At 37.1% G+C, this 25,001-nt stretch overlaps 1 protein-coding gene across 8 annotated transcripts in view; it reads left to right on the forward strand.

Annotated features, from left to right (window-relative positions):
* FCHO2 (FCH and mu domain containing endocytic adaptor 2) overlaps window positions 1–25,001 on the forward strand; it is an 85,988-nt gene that overhangs the window by 8,605 nt on the left and 52,382 nt on the right. For 7 of the 8 annotated variants that reach the window (XM_032095129.1, XM_032095122.1, XM_032095123.1 and 4 more), the window contains exons 2-8: window positions 316–407; window positions 6,241–6,315; window positions 7,635–7,776; window positions 7,870–8,022; window positions 12,076–12,180; window positions 14,154–14,252; window positions 15,313–15,409. In XM_032095129.1, coding sequence (XP_031951020.1) covers window positions 316–407; window positions 6,241–6,315; window positions 7,635–7,776; window positions 7,870–8,022; window positions 12,076–12,180; window positions 14,154–14,252; window positions 15,313–15,409 — 763 coding nt within the window. The remainder of the gene's footprint in view (window positions 1–315; window positions 408–6,240; window positions 6,316–7,634; window positions 7,777–7,869; window positions 8,023–12,075; window positions 12,181–14,153; window positions 14,253–15,312; window positions 15,410–25,001) is intronic. The other variant, XM_032095125.1, reaches the window with a different exon arrangement.

Genomic DNA, 25,001 nt, shown 5'->3' on the forward strand with positions numbered 1-25,001 from the left:
AAAGAGAGAATACAGTATTTAGCATGTGTTTAGTAGGATGGGAAGTGAAAGAATACAAGACCCCTAGAAATCTACCACAGAAACGTCTTTGACTATAGCCTAGAAATATGTAATAGAAATGTAGTGGGGGCAGCTGAGGTGATTTTAGTTTGATTTACGTATATGGGATTTATGGGAACTAACAGCAACTGGTAAAAAGAAGAAGCATTAGAAATAATTAACTTCCTGATGAAGTGATTAAAATGAAAAGCAGTTATTAAAATGCACGGGTTCAGCATGTTGTGCTTCATAGTTCTACTTTCTGTTTATGTTTAGGGAGAAAGGAACAATGGCTTTGATGTCCTCTATCACAATATGAAACATGGACATTTGTCAACAAAGGACTTAGCAGATTTTATTAGAGAAAGGTAGGTATTCATCCTATGCATTTAATATAATATTTGTGGGTTTTATTGTTTGTCATTGCATTTAACAGTAATGTGTAAAAGAGGTAAACAAAACTCTAAAAATTCTAGTATCATTTTAATATATCTCTCATATTCTGCAGGACTGTCTATACTTATTCCATTCACTTAGAACTGAATAGGAACTTTTAAGCATCAGTTAATAACAAGCTTCTCATTTTTCAGGTTTCATTTAAAAGATGAGAGTAAAATTAATCCTGATTTTTCATTTTGTTTGGAAGAAAAATTATAATTTAAAGTTGCAAAAATTATCAGTCTTGCAAAGTTTTTACTATGGATTTGGAATTATGCTATCAGCAACTGCTAGTATAAACATTAAAAATATATACTTTCAGAAGCTGAGACGCTAGGTTTGTTAAAGAGAGTGATACATAGGGACAAGAAAATAATATGCAGAAAATAACACAGGTTCTTCTATATTGGATGGGAGGAACAGGACTGAAATCTGCCAATATGGCAACTTCCAAAACAATTCACCTAATGCTGCATTTAGTTCTTTGTGAAAGAAAACTGCTGCTGCTACACTGAACATATAGATTTCCTCCCTGAACAAAATTAACTGTATGTCTACTTTGGAATTTTGTCTTTCCTCAGTTACTGACACTAGATAACACATGGAAGATAGTTGCAAGGTACAGACTGAGGACCTGTTTCAATACTCACTTCTTGCAGAGGAAGCCATCGAAAAAACTGGAATTCTTCTTCAAAATTTAAGTTTTGGCCTCAAATAGACCGCAATTTAAAAAGTACTTTTAAATTTCCACAAAATGTAACCACAAATCTGACAGATACTCCATTGCATTGACATACACATAGATTCAAAGTGAATTGGAGAAAATTACAAAAAAACTTCTCACTAAGTAGAAAAGGGTGAGTTCCAGAGTCTGCATGTGAAGGGCAGTCTCCTTTTGGAAAGACTGCACAACCCAAGGAATCTTCTGTTTTATGAATACTCAATTTCAGAGAATGCATTATGAAATCACAAAGGGTTCTAGTGAGATCCTGAGTTGGATTGAGCAGAGGGATATCACACTGTTCACATTTAGTCTGAAATGTTTAATGCTTCACAAACTTGCACTTCTAATACTCGCCTTGTGTCATCTGTGTGAGTTCCTGAATCTTTCCTTTGAAAGCTGCTGTAATTTTTGGAATCATTCAGTTTTTATAGCAGCACATCATGGACCTAAGATGTACCTTACCTGGACACATTTAAGTTTATTTCTTTTACATCCTTTGTGTTTAGATTTACTTCCATATTTAGATGAGAAACCATCTTACTCTCTTTGCTTCTTGTCTCCTTTATGTTGTATTCTTTGGGCATGCTCCATGTATTTCATATTGGTCCTAAGGTGTAAGATCTTAAGTAAATGGGTAAAAAATAACTTGATGCTGTATCTGACTTTGTTTCTTTGTTTACTATACTGACAGAAATAGAACTTGACAGTTCTTTCTATACAAAATCCATAGTAAAAAGGAGTATGGCATTCTGGTTTTTTTTCTATCTATAAGCTGCTGCAAATTAAATTCTAAATTATTTTAAAATAACTTTTAAATTATGTGCCTTTGCAGTCAATAAATAAAATCTTTGAACCTTTTTCCGCATGTTAAAATGTTTCAGCTCAAGTTTCTGCCAATTACTTCTAGTGATTTACATAACATTTAAAGATTAATGACCATGTAGGCATATGTGAGGATCCACATGGGTACTTTATCCTCAATGAGAGGTCAAGAAATGTTTTTTCCTGTTCATGGATCATGATGTGCCAAAGAGACATGCAGCATTTTTTGTAAGATCTATGAAAAAAATTCAGTTCTCATTAACTCACTAAGATAGAATCTGAGTGCTGTATTGCAATTTACTTCACAAAGCTGCAGTATTGTTCCTTAGGAGTCAGTTGCCTGTGTCAATGATGCAGATCAGCTGCACTAAATTCAGTCCTTTCCAGTGACTTTCTCCTATCAGGATATTAAACCTCCATTGTGTATTCTTCAGCCCTGTTTTTCTGCTGCACCTCCGTAAGTCAGGCTGCAATACACAAAAGGAAGTTGAGTAACAGCTAGATACTTCTTTTCAAGTAAGGGATGAATGATCAATCACAGCCAAAGCTAGTAGTAGTTTGTGACATATAGTTTAGATTCAAAGAAATAGAGAGGAAAATGGAGAGACTTCAAGTATTTGGTGTCCTTACTTTAATAAAAATATGTGAGAATCCATATCTGTACAGTGAAGCCCTTTGCTGCTGTTGTGAAGTTACTGTAGGATGTCATTCAGCTTCTTGGGAATTAAAAATGGTTCAGTGGAATACATTTTTTCACATGGGTCAAATTCTTGGACTCAGAAATTGGATTGGGCAGTACTTGAGCAGTATTTTACAATGGTTCAGTTGTCTTGTCCATAATCTATTTTGCACATTTATTTATTGCAAAGAAGTTAAGAGATGTTGCACACAGTTATCTGTTCTCCTCCTTCTTCTGCAGATTATTGTCTGAATATTGTTTTACAGTACTGTTTTCTGCTGGAAATATGTTAAGTGGATGAGCAACACTTCTTAGGAGCCATCTAGATATAGTGATTTTATGCCTTGACTTTTGTGTACCTGATTTTCTGAACTCTACCCTATGAAAATGAAGTGTACATATGTTTGAACTCTGCATCTGTTCTTCCATTCCTTTTTACACATAGGCCTTTTTCTGTCTTTTTTTTTTTTTCAGAAGTGGATACATAAGAGAGTGAAAACTGAAAACTATTGAATAGGTAGAGACAGATCCAAGTTGGTGGTAATACTTTTAAGAAGTTGGAGTACATACCCTTTCTAGGTAGAGCAGCCGTCTGGTCAGTTGGGCTTGCTGGAGTCTCCAGATTAGCCAGAAAATATACTTTTTTATGAAGTGATTTTGCATGGAAAGGAGAGACGGCTCAGTGCATTTGGATGTACAGACTGTTCAGTGCACAAAGGATGCGTGTCTGTGTGAAGCCCATCTCTGCTACTTTTGCTGTTCAGAATAGTGTCTTAGTTGTGTGTAGTCTATTTGGGGGAGAGTATTGTTTCCTTTTCTCCAGCCTTAGAAATGGTAATGAAAAAATGTGTAAGATATGGAACTTTTAAAATTATAGTTAAGTATTTTAAAAAAACATTCTTTCAGAATTCCTGTAAGAGCATTCTGAGATTGTAAAGTTTTTTCTCTTTGAGAAAAACAAGTGTTTGAAATGTATTAATTTGTAACAATATTCCTATGCTGTATCTGATATTCCTACTTGATAGCCTAGAAGGAGAAGTTTTCCTCCTTGTCTGTGTTCAGTGAGTCAATATCAATACAATTTTCACTTTTTGAGTTTTGTTCTTGAGTATTTGTTATTGGTCATACTCTAAAAGAACTGAGAGCCAGTTGGATCTGTGGTTCAGAAGTTTGTCGTCTGAAGGAGTGAGTTTTCTGCCAGGCAGTCTGCTTACTGTTGGTAAATCTTGAATGGGACAGGTTAGCTGTCTGCTGAAAGATTAGATACCAGCTCTTAGAATCATCAAATCATAGAATGGTTTGGTTTGGAAGAGATCTTAAAGGTCATCTAGTTCCAACTCGCCCGCTGTGGTCAGGGACACCTTTCACTAGAGCAGATTGCTCAATGCGACATCCAACCTGGCCTTGAATAAAGGCCATGCTTTGTTGATAAAGCATGTAACAAATTTTGTTTTTTAAAGAAGTCAAAATAAGAAGGTTGAACTGCCTGCATAGCTGTTTTTTTCTTTAAATATGGGGAAGATTTTGTAGGTGAACTGTCATGTGTTTGTGTTCATTTAAAATCTAAACTTTGTATATCTAAGAAATCACTCTGCTTATCTAGGAAAGAAAGAGGTACAGGAATGTGTTGGCTTTTCTCCAGGAGTCTTTCTAATGGTTTTCTGCACCAATTGCCTGTAAGCATCATAGAAAGAATCTTCTAGATCATATAAAACTAGCAATGCGTATGTTTCCATTTAACTTTAAAATGTTTAGCAGATCCCAAGCAAAGACACATCTTCAAATGGGTGAAAATTAATTTACTAAGAAAATCAGTCTGTTACCTGTACTACAGAGTGTTCTGCAAAGTCAGTTGATAGAATGAATGTAGTAACTGGTCATCTTTCGGTTCTTAGTGTTTTTAACTGATACAAGTTAATACTCTGTGGTGAACTGCAGAACTCCAGTTTTGTGGAGATAATTTGGGGAAATATGCTGTAAATTGGTTCAAAGAAAAGGGATGTGGATTTTGGTCAGAATCTTTGTGCTTAAAGAGAAAAAATAAGGCACTGAGTTATAAAATCTGAAAAACTTTGATAGAAGATATGGATGATTAGTCAAAATATATTGTTCATCATGATAATTAAAAAAACCCTCATTGTTTATGTTTGGTGCATATGTGCTTGCTGCTGTGCAGCGTGCAAGATTTCCAAGCCTTGCAAATTTGAACTTTTTCGTATCATCAAAGATACCATCATATGTGGAAGGAGGATAAAGTTAATTGGCTCTTTTTAATGATGAATAACTTTGCAGTAGGTAATACTTAAAATGAAATTTATTTGTTGCATGTTGTAGTTCAATCTCCTTCTCCAAAGAGATTTCCAGCTAACTAAGTGGATAGTTATTTTGGAAGTTCAGTAGGTTTTAATACATTCCCCTCTGTTTCAGGTGAATGCCCTTATTTTGTTTTCATATTTTCACAAGACAATTCTTTTTGGCTGTAAACTGTTGCTGTACAGGAGAATTAGAAACCTCTGTCTCAAGTTTTATAGTCATGGTATAACTTGAGAGAGGGATGAATTCTTCATCTGCCTTTTTTTCTTCTCTCTTGTCCTGTGTAAAGGTATTACACACCAGGAAAGAAATTGCTCCAAGCTTTTCAAGAAAAGAAAATTACAGTATTTACTCTAAATCTAAGTTGACATTACATAATGAATATTGGTTTAGGGTGAAAACTTAAAATACTGTGTATCTTTAATAGTAGGAGGGTGAGGAAGATTGATGGGGAAGGACTTGCAGGCAGTCACTGCTGTAATAGATGATTCCATGGCAATTGCCTCTGCAGAGGCTCTAAGGGGGAAATCTGTGCCAACCCTTGGATTTTGCATCTCTGAAAGACAAGTGAAGTTGTGTGTTTGAGTGAAGGAAAATATAAGAACACATTGTGTAGGAAGAAGTTTTCACAAATTGAGACAACCTTCCATTAAAATGAATTGAAACAGTAGAATACAATACTTATCATTGCATGTTATTTGAATTTCCAAACTCAAGTATCACTATGTGAAGGATTTAAAGGAAAAGGCAACCTACCCCCAACATGAAGACTAAACGAGACCTCATTTTGTTTAATGTGATTGCTCAGTAAACACTGTTTGTTTATTGTAAAGTTTTCATTACATTATTTTGTTGCTGTGTAACACTCTCCTGCTTAGACAGTCCTGGATAGATGATTGTCATGGCGCTTTGTTCTGTCTGTTCTGTCTGTTAAGGAATGTTAATGGCAGTTGAGAACAGCAAATAGAGAGAAGGAATTGTCTTTTTCAAGGCTTGAGTTCCTAGGTTTTGTTTGTTCTGTTCTCTGCAATGTTCTATCACAGGGTTCTTAGATTATTTTTTAAAAATATACTAATGTGATTTTTCATACAGCTTTTGAGAGATCATTTAAATGGAGTAATTTTTAGCTCACGTAAAACGTCCTCTGTTTTGTACCTTTAGAATGCATATTCAGTCTTCATATCTTCAAAATTTTGATTATGCTTTTGATGGCTTTCTTTGGCAGGGCTACAATAGAGGAGACATATTCAAGGTCAATGACAAAACTAGCCAAATCAGCAAGCAATTACACACAACTTGGGTAAGTAAGTGTACATAAGAGAGAAATAAGTGAGTGTGTACATGGTAACAATCAAGTTTGATTCTGAAGATTTTATTGATGATGTTGGATGTTATCATAACTTTGCCACCTTTAAAAGTGATTGTTAAGTCTTCAGTAACCATGCAAAAATTCATGCAGCTATGACAAAGAGAAAGACAGAGGAGTTCTTTAAAACTGAATAAAAAGACCAAAGCCCAAACATGGAAAAACTGTCTGTTCCTGTGTGTTTAAAGCTGAGTTCTTTTCAGACTTAGTGACTTCTATTATGTGCTCATAAGTCTATGGGAATTATTTTGAAGAGAGACCATGTGGCCTGCAAATGTGGCAGTGAATTTATTTATTTCTATTATTTCTGATTTTTGGAGTGTTATCTGTTCTCAGAGATGTTCAGAATGAGACTTCTCTGTGGAATAAATCTATGGAAAAACGGAAGTTTTATACATACGGTATGTTTTTAACAACTGGAATGATTAATGGATGCTTTTTCATTAGAAAGATGAGGCCATTGAAAACTTGGACTTCTGAGATAAAGCTAGATTTATTTTTTTATTCGTAGTAATGTAATCTAGAAGTGTGGGGAGCTTTCATCAGTGGATAATTTGATAATAGTTGTTGCTGCTCTTTAAACTAACAAGCAGGTACAGAACCTCTGAACACAAGAGCTTTAAAGCCTATGGTTAGTATTGACTTTTTAGCAGCATTAACCACAATAGCAAGGCAGAAGTGTATCTTTAGAATAGCTGGAGAAAGCCCATTCAACACAGAAATCTGAATCTGGGAAATGATCCCACCTCTTTGTTCATCTTTATTAATCACTAAATCCCTTTTAGTGGCAGACCATCTTTGCCAATATATTTTCCTCCATCTTGTGGCTGCAATGATGTAAGACAACTAGAAACGTAACTAACCAAGAAATTTCTGATTTGTTCACAGTGTTCAAGTACATACATAGTAATACCTACTACGTGTTAAATTATTTTTAAGCTGTTCTTGCGCCATCTTGACACTTGGCATTATTGTGTGCTCATCATAGCATGAAATGAACTTTGCTGTATTTTACGTATTAGAGTTAATACAAGTAAAACATAAAACATGGAAAAATTAGTGGATAGGATGCCAAGTACATTGGGAACATATTTAATAAGAATTTACAGCAGTTGTTGGGTGTTTTGTTTGTTTCAATTTTAAGAAGAGAGGTGAACTGTAAACTTTCTGATTATCCCTTAGCACTACTAAAAAAATTGCCAACTGAAAGAAAAAATCCAGATTAACATTACATATTATTTTCCTCAATGCAGGACATTTGCACCAGTTTGGGATGTTTTCAAAACCTCAACAGAAAAACTAGCAAGTTGTCACTTGGATCTTGTGCGGAGGTTACAAGAACTAATAAAAGAAGTTCACAAGTATGGAGATGAACAGATCAAAGCTTATAAAAAGGTTATTAATTTTTTTTTTCCTACATATGTCCAATGACTTGTTAACAGTAAAATTAAAAAGGTTTGGTTTTGACAACCATGTGGTATTTGGCAGACTAAAGAAGATGTTTCAGGAACTTTGGAAGCAGTGCAAAATATTCAAAGTATCACTCAGGCCTTGCAGAAATCAAAAGAAAACTACAATGCAAAGTGTGTGGAACAAGAACGCTTGAAAAAGGAAGGAGCAACACAGAGAGAAATTGAAAAGGTAGCTCTTACTTTAGTTGTTACTAATTGTCTTACATGTTCACCTTGTTTTAATAAGTGAAATGCTCAGAAAGGGTTAAATGTAGTTAAAAGTAGTAGTTGTGACTATTTTGTAATATGCATAATATTGTGAATACCTAATTATGTTTTGTTTACAGTTACTTCCTTATCAGTTCTAGCTGTACCGTAGTTCTAATTCCTCACTTTGTAAATACCTGCATCAAATGATAGTTTTGTGCAGTGGCTTCAACAGAAATTGTGCTCAACTGTTTTAGCATCTCTTATGTTTTTGAATATATTTCCTTATGTAAATACTCAAATACTCAATGCCCTTGTTACTGAACTCAGGAGTAATTGTGTTATCCCTGCAATGAGATAAAGTAGCTAAGTACATGAGTATTTCAAGTCTGTTCAATAAAGAAAAATGTGTTACCAACAGTTTCACTGCTGTTTTAAAAGGTTCCAATTTCATGGACCAGAGACTCAAGGGATGAGTATCTTGAGATGTATTTAGTACTGTCCTTGGGTTATGGTGGGGGTGTTGATCCATTCACAGTATCACTCAATGACTGAGGTTGACAGGGACCTCTGGAAGTTATCCTGTCTATTCCCCATGCTCAGCCAGGACCACTTCCAGCCAGTTACTCAAGACCTTGTCTAGACAGCTTTTTAGTATCTTCAAGGACGGAGATTCCACAGTCTCTCTGGGCAACCTGTGCCGGGGCTCAATCACCTTCATAGGAAAAAGGTGTTTCCTGACATTCAGAGGGAGGGAACCTTTTGTGTTTCTGTTGGTACCCATTGTCTCTGGTTCTGTCACTGGTCACCACTGGAAAGAGCCTGACTTTACCTTCTGTGTACCCTCCCTTCAGGTATTTATATCTCTTGGTAAGATAATCCCTAAGGCTTCCTGTCCCCAGGCTGAACAGTTCCAGCAGTCTCAGTCTTTTCTCAAGGGAGAGATGCTTCAGTCCCTGAATTATCTTCATACCCCTTTTCTGGACCCTCTCCAGTATGTCCATGTCTCACTTGCAATGAACAGCACAGAACTAGACACTACTCCAAGTGGGGCCTCACCAGTGCTGAGTAGAGGGGAAGGATCCCCTTCCATGACCTGCTGGGAAAAAAGTAACTTTTTCCTGTTTTCAGGAATCTAACTAGCAGAGGAAGGAGGTCACATTTCCTTGTCTCTAATTATAACTTCTCTTATTAAATCTTGATTCCTCTGGCTATTTCCATTTCAATTAACTGATCTGTGTAGGACTTTGTTTTTTGTTAGAATGATCTTTTTGCTTTTAGTCCTGCTATCTTAATGGAGAAGATAGCATTGGTTATTGTCTTTTCACTGATGACAAAAGTGATTCTGTTGACTATGTTTCAAATGTTTTATCTTGGTATAAATCTAGTTTTTTTCACCCCAGCTTTTGCCTCAAATGACAGTTGATGCTGGATTCTAGACATGAATCAGACGTGTGTGGGCAGATGTTTCCCTGTGAGTGTATTCAAAGTACAGTTTTCTTGAATTCTTCTAAATAGAATTTCAGTAGGAAAACTTGACTTGAGGGAAGGCTTTTTAACATGTAGCATTATCCTTGTTCATTTGGAAACAAAAAAATCTTCAGCATGACAGATGTCTACATGAGAAGGGAGAAAGAGGAAGCACTGTAGGAGGAGGGTCAGTTTTTTACTCTTGTATGCGTCTTCCTTAGATACAATCAGGTCGTAGCTGGATGCTCTGCAAGTACTTAAAAAATGTTTCCAGTGGGAGCAGGTAACTGACACTGTCACATCTCTTCAGTCATGCCTCTATTCAAATTTACACTTGCAATTTCATAAACAGAGTGACCAAAGATTGTAATAATTTATTTTTCCTTTGGTAGAAAATAGCTTTATTACTTTCAGTGCAACATGAAAACTATTTACTGGCAAAATCACAGAATAACTGCTTTGTCAGAAAACAAGGGATCTGCACCAGTATACTAAGAGTTTATCACAAAGCCAAATGTTTGGAGAGATACTTTATTGAAAAATCTGAGGAGGTATCTGAGACCTTGCAAGTCTCACTGCAGCTGAAAGTTAATACTAAGTTGTGTAATAATTTCCTGTTGTTCTCTGACACGTAAACTTCTCCATTTATAGTGACTTAAAAAATACTTGACTGACCCTTATTCTTTCACATACTGTAAATCTTGTCACATACTGTAAGTCTGGTAAATAGAGTTCTAGCAATTGCTGCACCTGAGAATAGTCACATCCTGTTTTCAGAAGAGATTGCTAGTTAATCATACAATGTCCATGTGTTTTATCATCTTGTCTGTCCTGCTGAGTAGTTAGTTTTTAATTGCTCTTCAACATGTAATACTGGCATTCTGCTCCTTATTAAACATGATAGGAGGTGAAGAATGTTTTTGTTTTGTCAATCTCCCTTGCACATGGGGTTCAATTAAAAATGCTTTACCGAAAAATAACCCCTTTTTTACGTCTTTTAACTTGACATTTCCTTCCTTTTTAGTGATGAAATTTGGAATCAACTGCAGAGGAGCCTTAATTTTAAAAGCAAGATTTCATGGAGCATGTTGTATTTTCAGCATAGTAAATGGCAATTGGGAAACAAGATAGGGCCCTGTGCTTCTCGGTGGTTCCCCTGTGTAAATGTGTAAGAGTGAGAATCATGAAGTAAAATTCAGGATAATAAACTGATGGGTTTGATAAAACTTTTCTGAATGATTCTTGTTACATGAAGTATTTTCAGGTTCTGTTATGCTGAGTTTAGAAGAGTATGTGGCTAAGATCTGCGTAAGTTTTCATTGTAACTGGAAAAACAGTGGTAGCTTCAGTTCCTATTCCTTTGGAGTGCTAATGATACACTGTTACTCATGATTATCTGTTATTTTTCTCTTGGAAATTGCAGAATCTCTCTGTCTGTCTTGCCAGAGGGCGTCTTTCTGTTAATTCATTTGAAATTATGGATAGCACTCAGCTTCACAAATCATTGTTAGTAAAAAACAGTTTCTAAAAAATAGTTAGACAGATGAAATTGATTTGAAAGGAGGAGGAGGGCTAATCAGAACTAGAACAAATAGTGAATATACAACTCTCTTAACTGATGTCATTAACAATTCAGGAATACTTTTGAGTTACAACTGATGGGGAATTACAGTGAGACAGTAAACATGTTGAATAAAGAAGCTAGGAAAGAAAATGGTGTTCAAGATGATTTTCATTGGCATTTAACTTGGAAATAGAATATCAAAGGTTTGAAAGACTTCATCTTGTGCATCACACTGTAAACTTTGAAAATAACTTTTTCTCTTCTACAAGTCACCTCATTCAGTTTTATTCTGCATGTAATACTGAGATTTTTCCTGTATTTTGTTTTGTGTTTTACTTAACTCCCAGAAAGAAGATTTTTGTTTATTAGCAACAAATAATTAAAAGAAAAGGATAAATCCCCAAAAGATTATTAATTATAAAACTGACCTGCCTATATCTGACCAAACACTATATTTTGCACTAGCTTCATTTTCAAATATCTGTTAAACCATTGATGTAACTTCCATACTTTTGAGTTTCTTTCTTCATTTCTCAGAGAACTTCACCATCTTGGTATTTTTACCATTGATTCTTTCAGAATTGCACTTATAACTGTTTGCTCTGTATTCCAACCCTGCTTTTTTCCTATTTTGCTGTTGCAAATATAAATTTATTGTTCATATTTTACAAGAGCTAATGAGTTATCTTGAGCAATAAAAATTTTATTTCAGAAGTTTTATTATAACTATTATTATAAAATTTTCATTGCTTATAAGGGGAAGGGATTTAATTGAGTTAAATGCTTTGTTACACTTGTATGTGATTTATGTACAGTAAAATCTCTAATAGCTTTAATCCGAGATATTTGGTGTTGAAATTTTGTTGTTACACTTCTCTGTTTTGGTATGCCTCTGGATAATTTTTAGAGATCTTTTAGAGATTTTTAGAGAGGCTTTCTTTTAATAGTAACTTTAAAATCCTTTATGTGTGACATTTGACACATTTTTGTATTGATCTATAGGCAGCAGTTAAATCTAAGAAAGCAACAGATACCTATAAACTGTATGTGGAGAAGTATGCTACATTTAAATCTGATTTTGAACTGAAAATGACTGAAACAGCACAGGTAAGTTTTGCATTAAATGAGTTACCTTTGAAGTAGGTTAATGTATTCTATTTCATTTCTGGAGCTTTCTGAAATGGAAGATTTCAGAAAACTGGTCCCTGTGGAAATTGATTTGTTTGAAAGGCAAACACTGACTGTGTATGTTGTGATAGCACTGTCCTTGAATGACACAGTGGAGTGCTGGCACTCTAAATGTTTTGAAGAGATTTTTGGAAGAAAGGAAAATTAACTTCTAGAAGTATTGTATATGCATTGTGTTTATGTGGAAAATCCTCTGAATTGCTGGGCACCCAGAAATCATTCATAGGAGTTTCAATACTGAGATCCATCATGGCTTTTCATTATTATTCCATCAAAACGCTTAAGTTGCAGCTTGTTAAAATGTGTACCCAGGATTTACCTGATGTTATGAAAAGCCATTATATCTGTTCAAGATTCTGGGGATTTTTAAAAGACTGTATTCCGGAAGATTTCAGGTTCTCTGTGTCATTGCGTATGTCATTTCTTGCTACATTTTAGACCACAGTTGACTAGATGCCCTTAGTTCCTTTTACTTAAAGTTTAAACTTTCACTTAATGTTTTAATGGACACTTGTAAACTTTCCACATCTGTCCGTACTGGAAATGAAAATTGCCAATTAAAGATATATGTGTGGAATTCATTTAAAGTATAATGGTGTAGCTGCACCCACAGTTTGGTTGCACAACAGCTGCTTTAAAGATGATGTGATAGGAAAAATAACATCCATGGATATATGGAATCCTACTTTGATGTGAAGCACACACTGTAGTATCCTAATTCAGCCTACATTTCACTTGAAAATATGCTGATTAATTCTGAAAATAAAACCAGTGAGGGGTGTGAGTATTTTAATTTCTTTCAGTGCACCATCATTTGGTTTAGCTTAAATCTGTCTTACAATGTCCAGTAAAAGAAGTAACATTATAGGGTAGGCTCCACAGGATGACCATATCCTCTGTAATTAAGAGGAAGGCTGCTGGAGAAAAGGAAAATAGTTTTAATCTCCCTGAGTGATGACTACAGAAGTACATAAATATGGAAGAAGACTGAGGGTCCAAGAAGCTAGAGATATTTGTCTTGTATGTGTGGAGTCATGATTGTGAATCAGAGTAGCAGGAGATGTGAGATGGAGATCTTCACAGAACCCTGTGCAAACTGGAGAGAGGGTTAAGTGGTGCACCAAAGTTTGGACACACTTAAAAGGGCAGTTACAGAAATAGGCTAGGAAACTAGGAGAACTAGGAAAGAGCAGAAGTAAACAAGGATTTCAAGACTATTATGGTTCACTGTTGGGGAGGATGAGAACATTTTTAGTTCTGATTTTTGGCCAGAAAGGGACCATTGAAAACTTTGGAAGTAATTTTAAAATGGCTGTCAGATGACAGCCTGGGTAAAAAGGAACAAACTGTAAAAATTATGTATGATAGGTTTAAAGATTATGTGTAAGTTTAAAGATCAAATGAATCGTATTTAAAGAAGCAAAGAATATAGATTTAACTAGAGAAAGAGTATGTATATTTACAAGGAGGAGAGTGTTCTAGAAAGGAAGTACAAAACAGATCCAGAAATAAGATTTCTTGGTTTAGATGAAAAAACAAGACTCTTCAGTAATGGCGAAAAGAGAAAATTTGAATACCCTCTAAAGCTATTTTCTTTTGGTACAAATAGATCAGATTTTTTTGGAAGGGTTAGATGAAAGTTCAAAAAGTAAGTAAAAAAAGTTCAATAATGGTTCTGAAAGGATATATTGCTTACTAAAGTGCATTATTTCATAACACTCTGCATTCTGCATCTTGCTTTCTTATATGTAATTATCATGTTAAAGATGTAGAGAGAAAAAAAAGAGGCTTATTTGATTTTTTTCATTTTAATGTATTTAATTATTGAAATGTAAGATTTAGTGTTTCAGGAAATGTTTTCATTATGATTAATTGCTCATATTTGTTTGCAGAAATTTCAAGACATAGAAGAAATGCACCTTCTTCGTATGAAAGAGATTATACAATCATTGTCAAATACCATAAAAGAAATTCATTTTCAAATAGGAGAGGTATTTTTTATACCATAATTTTTTCTTGTTCGGATCATGCTTTATGTTTTCTTAACTATAAAATGGCATATTTCTTACTGTGTTTATGGTAATTACGTCTTTGAAATTATGGAAAGTCAACATAACCTGAAATTGCCATGGCTTTCTGTTGCATTTAAAAGTTCAGTGTCACAAAATTTACAGAGTAAGTCTGAATAAATTTTGTCTTAACAGAAAACAAAATATTAGGAGAATTTGAAAGTGGAAGAATTTTTAGTGTATTTTTTAGTGTATTTCTAAGTTCTGCTCCCTGGATATTAACTTAGTACTCATTTCACACAGAATTAGGATACTACTTTTTTAATTGGAACGAGAAATTATATCACTCTGAAAAGTTTCCATATATTTTATACTCTTGGATTTTATGAGCAAAAGATATTTAGTAACAAAAGCTTTTATAATATCTTTTGTTTAGATATAAGTTGGTTTAATTAATAATCTTTCTAAGCAGTCCTTAATTTTTTAATTTTTGAAGTGTCACTTTATTTGCTTACACTTCAGTATTGACATTTTCTGCTAATAAGTGATCATCACAAGGGTCATGGTATTTATTTCTAAAGCACATACATATCCTGCCTTGTTGGAAAAATCTATTAACAACATGTTGTTGTTCGTTTGTTAGACCAAAACTATTACAACAGTAATGCTTTTACTGAAGCAGGTGGGAGCTGTGATAATACAGTAGTAACAGTTCACACCCTAAACTGGTGCTGGCTTAAAAAACTGCTTGTCTTCCTGGCATTATAGTGGGATATACTGACAAATTCAGAAAAATACATATACACAAGTTGTTTAGATGGAAGAAATAGAAGTAAAACCTAGACCTGTCATTTCATTTTTTGTCTGTATTGTACCCACACTCACTAATACTGCAGGAAAGAGAAGGGGGTTCCTAGATAAAATAACATGTTCATTTCTCTAAGTCTTGTAATGTATTTTAGAGGGAAGTATTTTTAACCCTAACTATAGCAAAAACTACTTTTTAAAGTTAGTCACATTCTTTTTTTTTTTTTTTTTGAAGGTGCACGAAGAGTTTATTAATAACATGACAAATACTACAGTTGAGAGTTTAATACAGAAATTTGCTGAGTCAAAAGGAACTGGCAAGGAAAGGCCTGGTAAGAGATTAAAACTAACAGAATAGGAAATGTTAGCTTTAAAACTGGTAATTTCCATTTCCAATAAAAAGTCAAACCTATATTTGTTAATGTGCTATATTTTTAACATAAGTTCACGTTCTTAGTACTCATTAACTTTGATATTGAATGGTTCATAAGAATTGGTAACACAGAATTCTTTATGTGCATGTTGTATTTGTGTTCATAAAGCTTGGTAATTTATAGGTCTGTACTACCAAGCTATACTGTTTCCTGGAACATCAGGGAAATCGGTCAAGGAACTGTAGTTCCTTGTACAAACTATGTGTTGTCTGCTATGTGTTTCTTGTACACATTCTGCATGAATTATATTTCAGACCTGTATTTAATATAAACATATTCAGAGCAGATGTCTATAAAGCTGCTTATTGAAGTGCTGGAACAGCTGCATCAGTTTATTCAGCTTACCAACTAAAATTATATTTTTATTAAAATTATTATTTTAATAGACAATATTTATTTTTCATAAAATCTATTTTAATATACAGTCATGTGTATTGCTTCTTAGGTAAGTAGTAATAGTACTTTCTATTCTAGTAATACTATTTTCTATAAGTAGTAATAGTAAGTATTGAATAGTACTTTCTAAAGGTTCTACTGGTTGGTTGTGGTGTATGAGACTTCCCTGGACTGGCATAAAAAAGCATTCTCACAGTATGGCCAGTATAGTGTCACTTTAATATTGGCATGAATATACAGTCACCAGGCATGTGAATACAGGAATTAGTAGTACTGTTTCCTTCAACACTGGGAGTCCTCACTAGCATGTCTGTCTTCTAGTAAAGGTACACAAAGATGTTTTTTTCCAGAGCAAGAATGTACATACCAGAGTAGATAGTGAAAATTTATAGAAAATTGTTAAATATGATTATTAGGTATCTTGCAGTGTGTCTGTGAGGTGTTTTTAACATAACATTGTTTCATATTCTTTCTGTGATCCTCTAATGCTGATATCCAAGTGGGCTGAGGTAAGATCACATATGGAAAGATTTTTGAGAGTTTCCTGTGTATTTATCAATTTTTCAGTAAAGATCAAAAAAGAAAATGTGTGAACTTCAGGGTTTCAAGTTCAATTGGTCTGAAACAGGACAAAGACATGTGACAGTTCAGTATTCAGACCTCTTTGATTAGCTGTTGCCAAGATATCATGGCTAGGGATCTCCATCTTGCATTTAAGATTCTGGCTGCCTGGCTTACAAAGGTCCTTGCTAATTTGTCCTAGAATAGTGTGCACTTCAAGTCATCCATCCTATTACTACAATGTTGCTAGACAACATTGTAGTTTTAAACGAAGTAGTGCTTAACTTTTTAATTTCATGGAGAAATTACACACTTTTTGCTTACTTCCTGCTTTACAGTTCTTCAAATCCTGTCTGTACTCTCTGGGGCCAAATAAAAACTTCTTCAAATGTATTCTAAGAAAATTAGGCAAAGTGTTTTAAGGAACGATAGCACATTTAGTGTGTAAATGTATGCACCTTGAATTTTCTTTAATTACTGTGTTAAATTATTGTATTGATATCAACTTTGCAAAAGCAGTCATGGTACAGGAAGAAAGCACAGTCAAATTCAGCAGCAAAAGAATACAAATTCACAGGAAGTTTTGAAGTGTCAAAGACTAGCAACACAGACTACTAATGATGTTAATTATGCTTACTGCTTCTAATATATTTGTTTAATTAAATTAGAATCATAAAACTTTGACAATTTGAAAGATTTGGAAGGCAAAGTGAGGTATCAGCCTTCTAAGAATGAAATGGAGACATCCACTGTTAAGGACTGCTTTTTTTTTTATTAAACCCCCACTTTTTTATGTCTGAGAACTTTTCATGATGAAAAGATATTTTAATTCATGGAGCAAATGTTAAAAGTCTGTGGGATGTATTTATTAATTAGGCTGAAGAAGGAGGCAGCTCCTCAGAAAAATCTCAATATTCAGTGTAAAAAATGATACTGACTTGGCTTACAAAACAAATGCGGAAAAAATGTCTTCTGAATGTCACGGACCTAAATCTGTTTGAAGGCAATACTTTAAATTTCCCTAGAACTATGTAGGCCTTTTTTCATCCATATTATTTGTGGGCTACTATGACCAGTGAGATGGTAGGTACTTTCAGATAAAATAAACTAAAAAGGTAATGCATAACGAAGTATTTTAGTTTATTTCAGTATATTCTAGCTATTTATAGTTCTTCACAGTAGAGTTCACTTGCTTTTATTTATATCTGTAAAAATAAGAATGAATCTGAAATGAAGTACTGATAAGGGCTGTTTTATTATGGAGAACTAAGAACCATTTACAGTAAAGTTTATTGCGTATCTGAAATGTGTCTGTACAGGGATGTCCTTTTGACCAGATTATATGGACTCCCCCTGGTGGCTAATTTCTGTCACCTGGAGTCATAATATACAGGGGCATCTAGAATTTAAGTTTTTCTAGCGCAAATAACAGATTTTCTTTCAAACAGTAATGCTTTGTGAGAGTTTTTTAATTCACTCAGGAACTTCTTTACAATGGCTCTTTTTGCACTGCTACCTAAATAACTTATCTAGTCAGCTTTATAACCTGCTTCTTACCGAATTTGTTTTAATTTTTTTTCTTTATTAAATCAGTTTAGAATTTAGAGGTTTTAGTAATACAATATTTGAAGAAGTTATATTTTTTGCTTTCTGACTTCCATTCAGTGTTAAAAAACCAAAACAAAAGACGAAATTATTACATCCTGTTGCAAATCTTTAATTTTAACTGAAAAAAAGGTCACTTAGTGTAAAACACTGAAAAACGAAGCTGGCAGAGTCAGTAAGGCTTCAGATCAGAATTTAATGTGTTCCTTGAACTGCCTCTAACATCCAGAGGAACCAGGATGAGGTCAAGGAATGGGCCCATGTGATCCCTGATGAGGTTCAACAAGGCCAAGTGCAAGGTGCTGCACCTGAGTCGAAGCAGTCTCTGGTATCACTACAGGCTGGGGATGAACAGATCAGAGCAGCCCTGCCCAGAAGGACTTGGGGGTGCTGGTGGGTGAGAGGCTGGACGTGACCCAGCCATGGGCACTCACAGCCCAGAGAGCCAAATGTGTCCTGGGCTGCATCCAAAGCAGCGTGGGCAGCAGGGCCAGGGAGGGGATTCTGCACCTCTGCTCTGCTCTGCTGAGACCCCACCTGAAGGGCTACATCCAGCTCTGGGGTTTCAAGCATGGAAAGGTCATGGAATTGTTGGGGTGGTCCAGAGGAGGGACACCGAGTTTATCAGAACACCTCTCCTATGATGACAGGCTGAGAGAGTTGAGGTTGTACAGCCTGGAGAAGAGAAGAAGGCTCCAGAAAGAGCTGATTGTGGTTTTGCAGAGCTCAAAGCAGCCTTATAGGAAAGATGGGTACAAGAAAATAGGGCCTGTAGTGATATGGCAAGGAGTAATATTTTTAAACAAAAAGAGAGTAAATTCAGATTAGATAGAAGTAAAGCCTTTTTTATGATGAGGGTGGTGAAACACTGGAACAGGTTGCCCAGAGAAGTGGTAATTTTCCCATCCACAAAACATTCATGGTCGGGTTTGACAGGACTGTAAGCAACCTGATATTGTCAAAGATGTCTCTGCCCATTGCAGGGGGGTTGGACTAGATGATCTTTAAAGGTTCCTTCCAACCCAAACCATTCTAGGAATCTGTGGTATCTTCCTGGTGTTAGGTTTAATAGCAGATTTGATACCATCAACTGGAAGATGCTTTAATCATTCATGAAGTCCTACAATGTTCATCAAAACTTGCCCACTTCTGATTTGTTTCCTGTTTGTTATAGTCTGATGCTTCATATTCCTTGGAAAATTTATTTATTGTATGGCAGAAAATGTCTGCTTTTCTTCCGAACTATATTTAAATCAATAATGCAGGTGATACCAGAGTAATCTTATTCCAGATTAGAGAGGTATCGATGAGCTCTAGCTCTAGATACTTAATCTTCTATTAATCTATTAAAAATTGGTTTGTTCTAGTGTGCAACATTGGTGCACAAGACATAGAAACTGCTAAGAAGTTTAAGCTCATGTTCTTTTTATATTTGATGTCTGAAATTGTCAGGTTAATATCAAATGTCTTTTAAGAGGTTAGTGAATGCCTATATATCTGTAGCTGATCATGGGTAATTTTTAATTTTAGTTACTTAATTACTGTGTCCTCTTCTCATACATGGGGACCTAAATATGTGTGTTTGTTCCTTTATTAGTTTTTGCCCACTACATGGTTCACCCAGAAGGCCCCATCCAGCCTGGCCTTGAAGACTTTCAGAGATGGGGCATCCACAACCTCTCTGGGCAACCCATTCCAATGCCTCAGCACACTCACAGTAAAGAATTTCATTCTAGTATTTAATCTAAACCTGTCCTCCTGCATCTTAAGGTCATTCCCTCCTTCCTGTCACTACATGCCCTTGTGAAAAGGCTCTCTCCAATCTTTCTTGTAGGCCCACTGTAAGTACTGGAAGGTGCTCTAAGTTCTCCCTGGAACCTTCTCTTCTCCAGTCTGAACAACCCCAATTCTATCAGCTTTTCCTTACAGGACAGGTGCTCCAGACCTCTGATCAATATAGTGGCCCTCCTCTGGAGTCAGTTCAACAGGGTAGCTTCTTGTGCTGGGTACCCCAGAGTTGGATGCAGTACTCCAGGTGGAGTCTCACCTGAGTGGAGCAGAGGGACAGAATCCCCTCTTGCCCTGCTGCCCACACTGCTTTGGATGCAGCTCAGGATACAACTGGTTTTCTGGGCTCTGTGCACACATTGCCGGGTCGCGTTAAACTGCTTGTCCATGAACACCACCAAATCTTTAGTCCCCAAGGCTGCTCTCAACCCATTCTCTGCCCAGCCTGTACTTGTGCTTGGGATTGCCCTGACCCAGAATCCTGCACTTCGCCTCTTTGAATTTCCAGAGGTTTGCAGACGTCCATCTCTTGGGCCTGTTCTAGGTTCTTCTGGATGGCATTCCTTCTCTCTAGTGTTCCCACCATGCCACATAGCTTGGTGTCATTGGCAAACTTGCTGAGGGTGCTCCCAACTGTCCATATCACTGACACAGATGTTAAACAGCACCAGTCCCAATACTGTCCCCTGAGGAACACCACTTGTCACTGCTTTCCACTCGGACATGGAGCTGTTGATGGCAACTCTTTGAGTGTAACCATCCAGCCAATTCTTTATCCACCAAGTGGTCCATCTGTCAGTTATGTGTCTCTCCAGTTTACAGACCAAGATGTCATGCAAAACAATGTCAAATGCTTTGCGAAAGTCCAGGGTAGATGACATCAGTTGCTCTTCCCTCATCCACCACCGATGTAATCCCATTGTAAAAGGCCTTTGTCTTCAATAATTCGTTCTGGTATCATTATTAGTAGTTGGTGGTAGTTTGTTCTCTATTTTTGCCTTTTTTTCTTAAAAATTATTAAAGATTAAATCAAGAATTTTAATGTAATGCAGATAAAACAATGGAAAGCCATAATCTTTGTTTGCTCCCTAGTTCTCCAATAAAACAATGATGTGCAGATGGCAATTGCTACATATGCTGTGCTGTTATTTAGCGTGAGAGAGGCATTGGGTCATTTTCAGTTATAATAATTTTTTTAAGTATTGGTTTTGTGCTAGCTTGATCCATGTATCACAATCTCTGAGCCCATAAAATTACTTCTTGTCTCCTTTCATTATCCATTTAATAAACTTGAACTTTTTACAGGGCCTAAAAGAGGTTTGTATTTTAAAAAATATTGAAAATTCGTGCCTACAATTCATCTACTCTTCGGATTAAATGATAACAGTACATTACAATGTTTATTATCAACAGTTGCTGTTTGTCAGCCATCACTGGCTCTTGCACATACAGTAAAGTATTAGACTTTTGTTCTTCTTGCCGTTTTACATATTAGAAATGTAGTATGAGTATTTTTAATAAAATGGTGCTTCCACAGATAACAAAATTCAGAAAAGGACAGATGTAATATTTTTATTCTGTTTCTTCCCTCCACCAAATGCAAAAATTGACAATTTGGTCAGTAATCCTGATTAAAAAAAAGTCTGGTCTGTTGATTTTTGGAGCTGTTGAAAACCTATTTTACTTTATTTGCCCATGCAGAAAATCAGTCTCAAGGCTCCTGGTAACTCCAGTCATGGAAAAGAGTAAGATTGTTCATGTAAAGTGGAGATACTAATTTAGGAATTTTTTTTGTCATTTTGAAATTCTTTCTGGAAATGATATTAAGTAGATGACGTGGCTTGACACTGGCTAAGCTAACCCACTGGGTAACCCATGAAAAAAACCCACCTACTTATTTTCCTCTGCTGTGGCTGAGCAGAGGAGGGGGAATTGAAAACTTCATTTTCATGAGTTGAGATAAGGATTATTGAAAGAAAACCAAAACGCTTTCAGGCAACACAGGTTCATACTTAAACAGTATAAAGAAGACTTATTATTAACAGAACTAAAAGTAAAGAGGGTAATGAGAACCAAAGCAAATCTTCAGAACACCTTTCTTTCCCAGTCCCTCCCTTTTTCCACTGACAGCGCAAGAAAACGAAACATGGGGTTTCGGTCATTATTTCACTTCTTAAAAATCTTTCTTCAGTATGCTTAAGGAAAAGAGTTTCTTCTGCTGTGCTGTGGAATCCTTGCCACGGGAGATAGTTCTCTGCAAACTTTTCTAGTGTGGTTTTAACTTCCACAAGCAGCAGTCCCGCCTGAACCTGCTCCAATGTGAGTCCCTCCCAGGGGTCAAGCAGTCTTCCCACAACTGCCCAGCATGGGTCATTTTAGTTTATGGGGTTTGGTCTTTTAAGGATGAGCTGTTTGTCTTGGTTTGAAAGACAGGTGTCTGCTAAGGAAGGCAGGAGCATCCCTTGGAATGGCAGATGTGACCCCCCCTTTCCCTCTAGAGTTATTATAATTTTGAAATCAAGGGGCTTTTATGCAAAGATGTGGGAAATAGGAATAACAGTTCTTTACTATTATATATCTATGTGTGTATAACCAGTCAAACAAACAGCAATAACTGCGGCAGTAACAGCAGACAGAAGCACAAACCCAGCCCCAGCCCTCTCGGCTGTCGGGCCCTTTCCCCTCGGGTGCAGTTCCGCTCGCAGCCGGCAGGGGCGCTGGCGGCTCCCGGTGAGCAGGGCAGGTGCGATGGTTCCCCCGCGGCTGCAGGGGGCGCTCCGGAGCGAGCTCGGGGAGCACGCGGCAATGGCGGCCTGGGATCCTGGGGAGGGATGGGACAAAGGCTTCACAAACCCCTGGGCAGCCGATCCCGGTGTCCGGCCGGGCCCTCGGGAACAGCAGGCTGGAACAGCAGGGACGAGCACAAATCTGGGGTGGCAGACGAGATGTATCCAAACGGGGAACCCCCCGGAGGTCTGGGCAGGCAGGGCGAGCTGGGCTACAACGCAGCGAAGGCTCGAAACAGCGGCGGGGCAGGGCGGCCACAGCCTGGCTCCCAGCGGGGCAGGGAAGGTGGGCTTGGGATCCTGGGGCTTCTCTGGCAGAAGGAAAAAGCAGCCGAAGAAAGCAGCCTCCCTCTCCGTCCAAATGCTGGGACCGACTGACTGCACACCCAGGTGAAACAAAAGAGTAGCCAGATGCACCCCTTACCCAGTGGCTAGCTCTTTTGTTTTTCTGAAGTACCCAGCAATTTGTCCCCCTAGCAACATGTATGGGGAAAATTCCTTAAACAGAAAGAAAACCCAGGAGAACTCCTAAAACCCCAACATTGTTCTAGTTTGGAAATTAAGGCTCTCTTCCTCTATTTCTAAAAGCAGGGGTCATCTCTCTCTGTTTACTAGATTACAGCTTTTCAGTATCCACGCGCTCCAGCGTGAGCACTCTTTTTTCATGGGCTGCGTGTGGATCTCTGCACCCCCCAATGCACCTCATGAATTATAGGGAAACTGTTGTATTATAGTTCTCATCATGGCTTGCAGGAGAATCTCAGCTCCGACGTTTGGAACGCCTCCTCCCTCTCCTTTTTTTCACTGACCTCTGTTAGAAAGGAACTAACTTTTAGATACAATTAAATGGGGACAAAGTCCTCGAAGCAAAAGAAAATTGTTTATTAGTAACGATTCAGCTGAGCTGGGTGTGTGTCTCCCTCCCCTGAGAGCCGAACACACACACCCGCCATCTAAATGGCTATATTTTTACCCTTTCCGGACCGGGGCGGTCCCTGTCCCCTTTCCCATTCGCTGGGTTCTCAGGAACTTACATTCTCTCCAGACTGCCTACTTTTCTGTCCCCTCCCCCTCATCCTACTTCCTTTTTAGTCAGGTCTTCAACAGCACCCAGCTCACAGCAACACCCAACAAACCAACCAGAACAAATTCAAACCACAAACAACAACACATAGAACCAACAACTTTTATTCTTTAACTTAATAACCTTTTGGCTTCAGCAAAATATCACCTCATCTCTAACACCTCAGTGTTGCCATGTTGGTTTTCCTCATGTGTCCTCACTTTTCCTTTTTCCCTGTCTTGAAAGAAAGTTGGTGTCTGTAAGTTACAGTCGAGAGGTTGATCTCATCTGGGCTCTGCATCGGGGAACTGCTCGCCATGTCTCTTGCTGCTGGCCACATGGTCCCTGCCAGCACCACATGGCCGGCCCCGGCCGCGTGGTACTCACCGGCACTGCACAGGCGGCTCCAGCCTCAGGAGGGCCCCGGCCACGCAGTCTCCGCCTCAGGAAGGTCCCCGCCGGGATGGGCCCCGGCAGCCACCCCACCACCTCTTGGCAGAAGAGAGAGAGCTTCCCACGGTTTTTGTTTTCTTAAATATGTCATCACAGAGGCCTTACCAACCTGTCTAATTGGGCTAGTAACCTGCCCATTGTCAGAGCCTTCAGAGACTGGCTCTGTGCCAGACATAGAAGTTTTGAGCAGCTTTTCTCCCCCCACCCACAAAAAAGTAGGCTGTGTTAATCCAACACAGCAGACGAAGTTGATACATTTTTTAGTGAGTTAGGACTTCTATAGTCAGGATCACTACTTTTTCACAAGGTAGCACGTACCAGAGAAAAATATCCTGGCATCTTTCTCAATGTGCTGGTGATCCTCTTCTGTTCTGAGGGAACACATGTGGGAGCTCTACCTGTTAGCAGAGATCATGAAGCACTAAAGCTTCAAGGTAGTAAACATCTTAATCCCAACTTTTACGTAGCCTTTAATTCAACTGATTTCTGATTCAGCGAACTCAACTGAATTATTGATTATTTGATTAGAAAAACATTTCATGTGGCTGTCTGTTGGCAGTGATGAGGCAAAGTTTGGTGTGAATTTATCAGATGCTTTCAGGCCTTTTGCAATTGCTTATTGTGAGTGTTTTAATTCTAAATGTCCATGGAAAGTACTGCTTATGTGTTTTTTCCAAAGCAAATACAAGAGCGTCAAAGTGAGCTGCACCACAGCGGAAAGATAGTGCTGATAGTGTTAATGCACAGTTGTGCTCGCTCCATGTTAATACTCCTTTTTAGTTAGTCTTTTGTGTTAAACTGCATGTTTGGTATCTAATGAAGAAATGTACCAAACAAA

The sequence above is a fragment of the Corvus moneduloides genome, chromosome Z, assembly GCF_009650955.1.
Source record: "Corvus moneduloides isolate bCorMon1 chromosome Z, bCorMon1.pri, whole genome shotgun sequence".
Taxonomy (NCBI): Eukaryota; Metazoa; Chordata; class Aves; order Passeriformes; family Corvidae; genus Corvus; species Corvus moneduloides.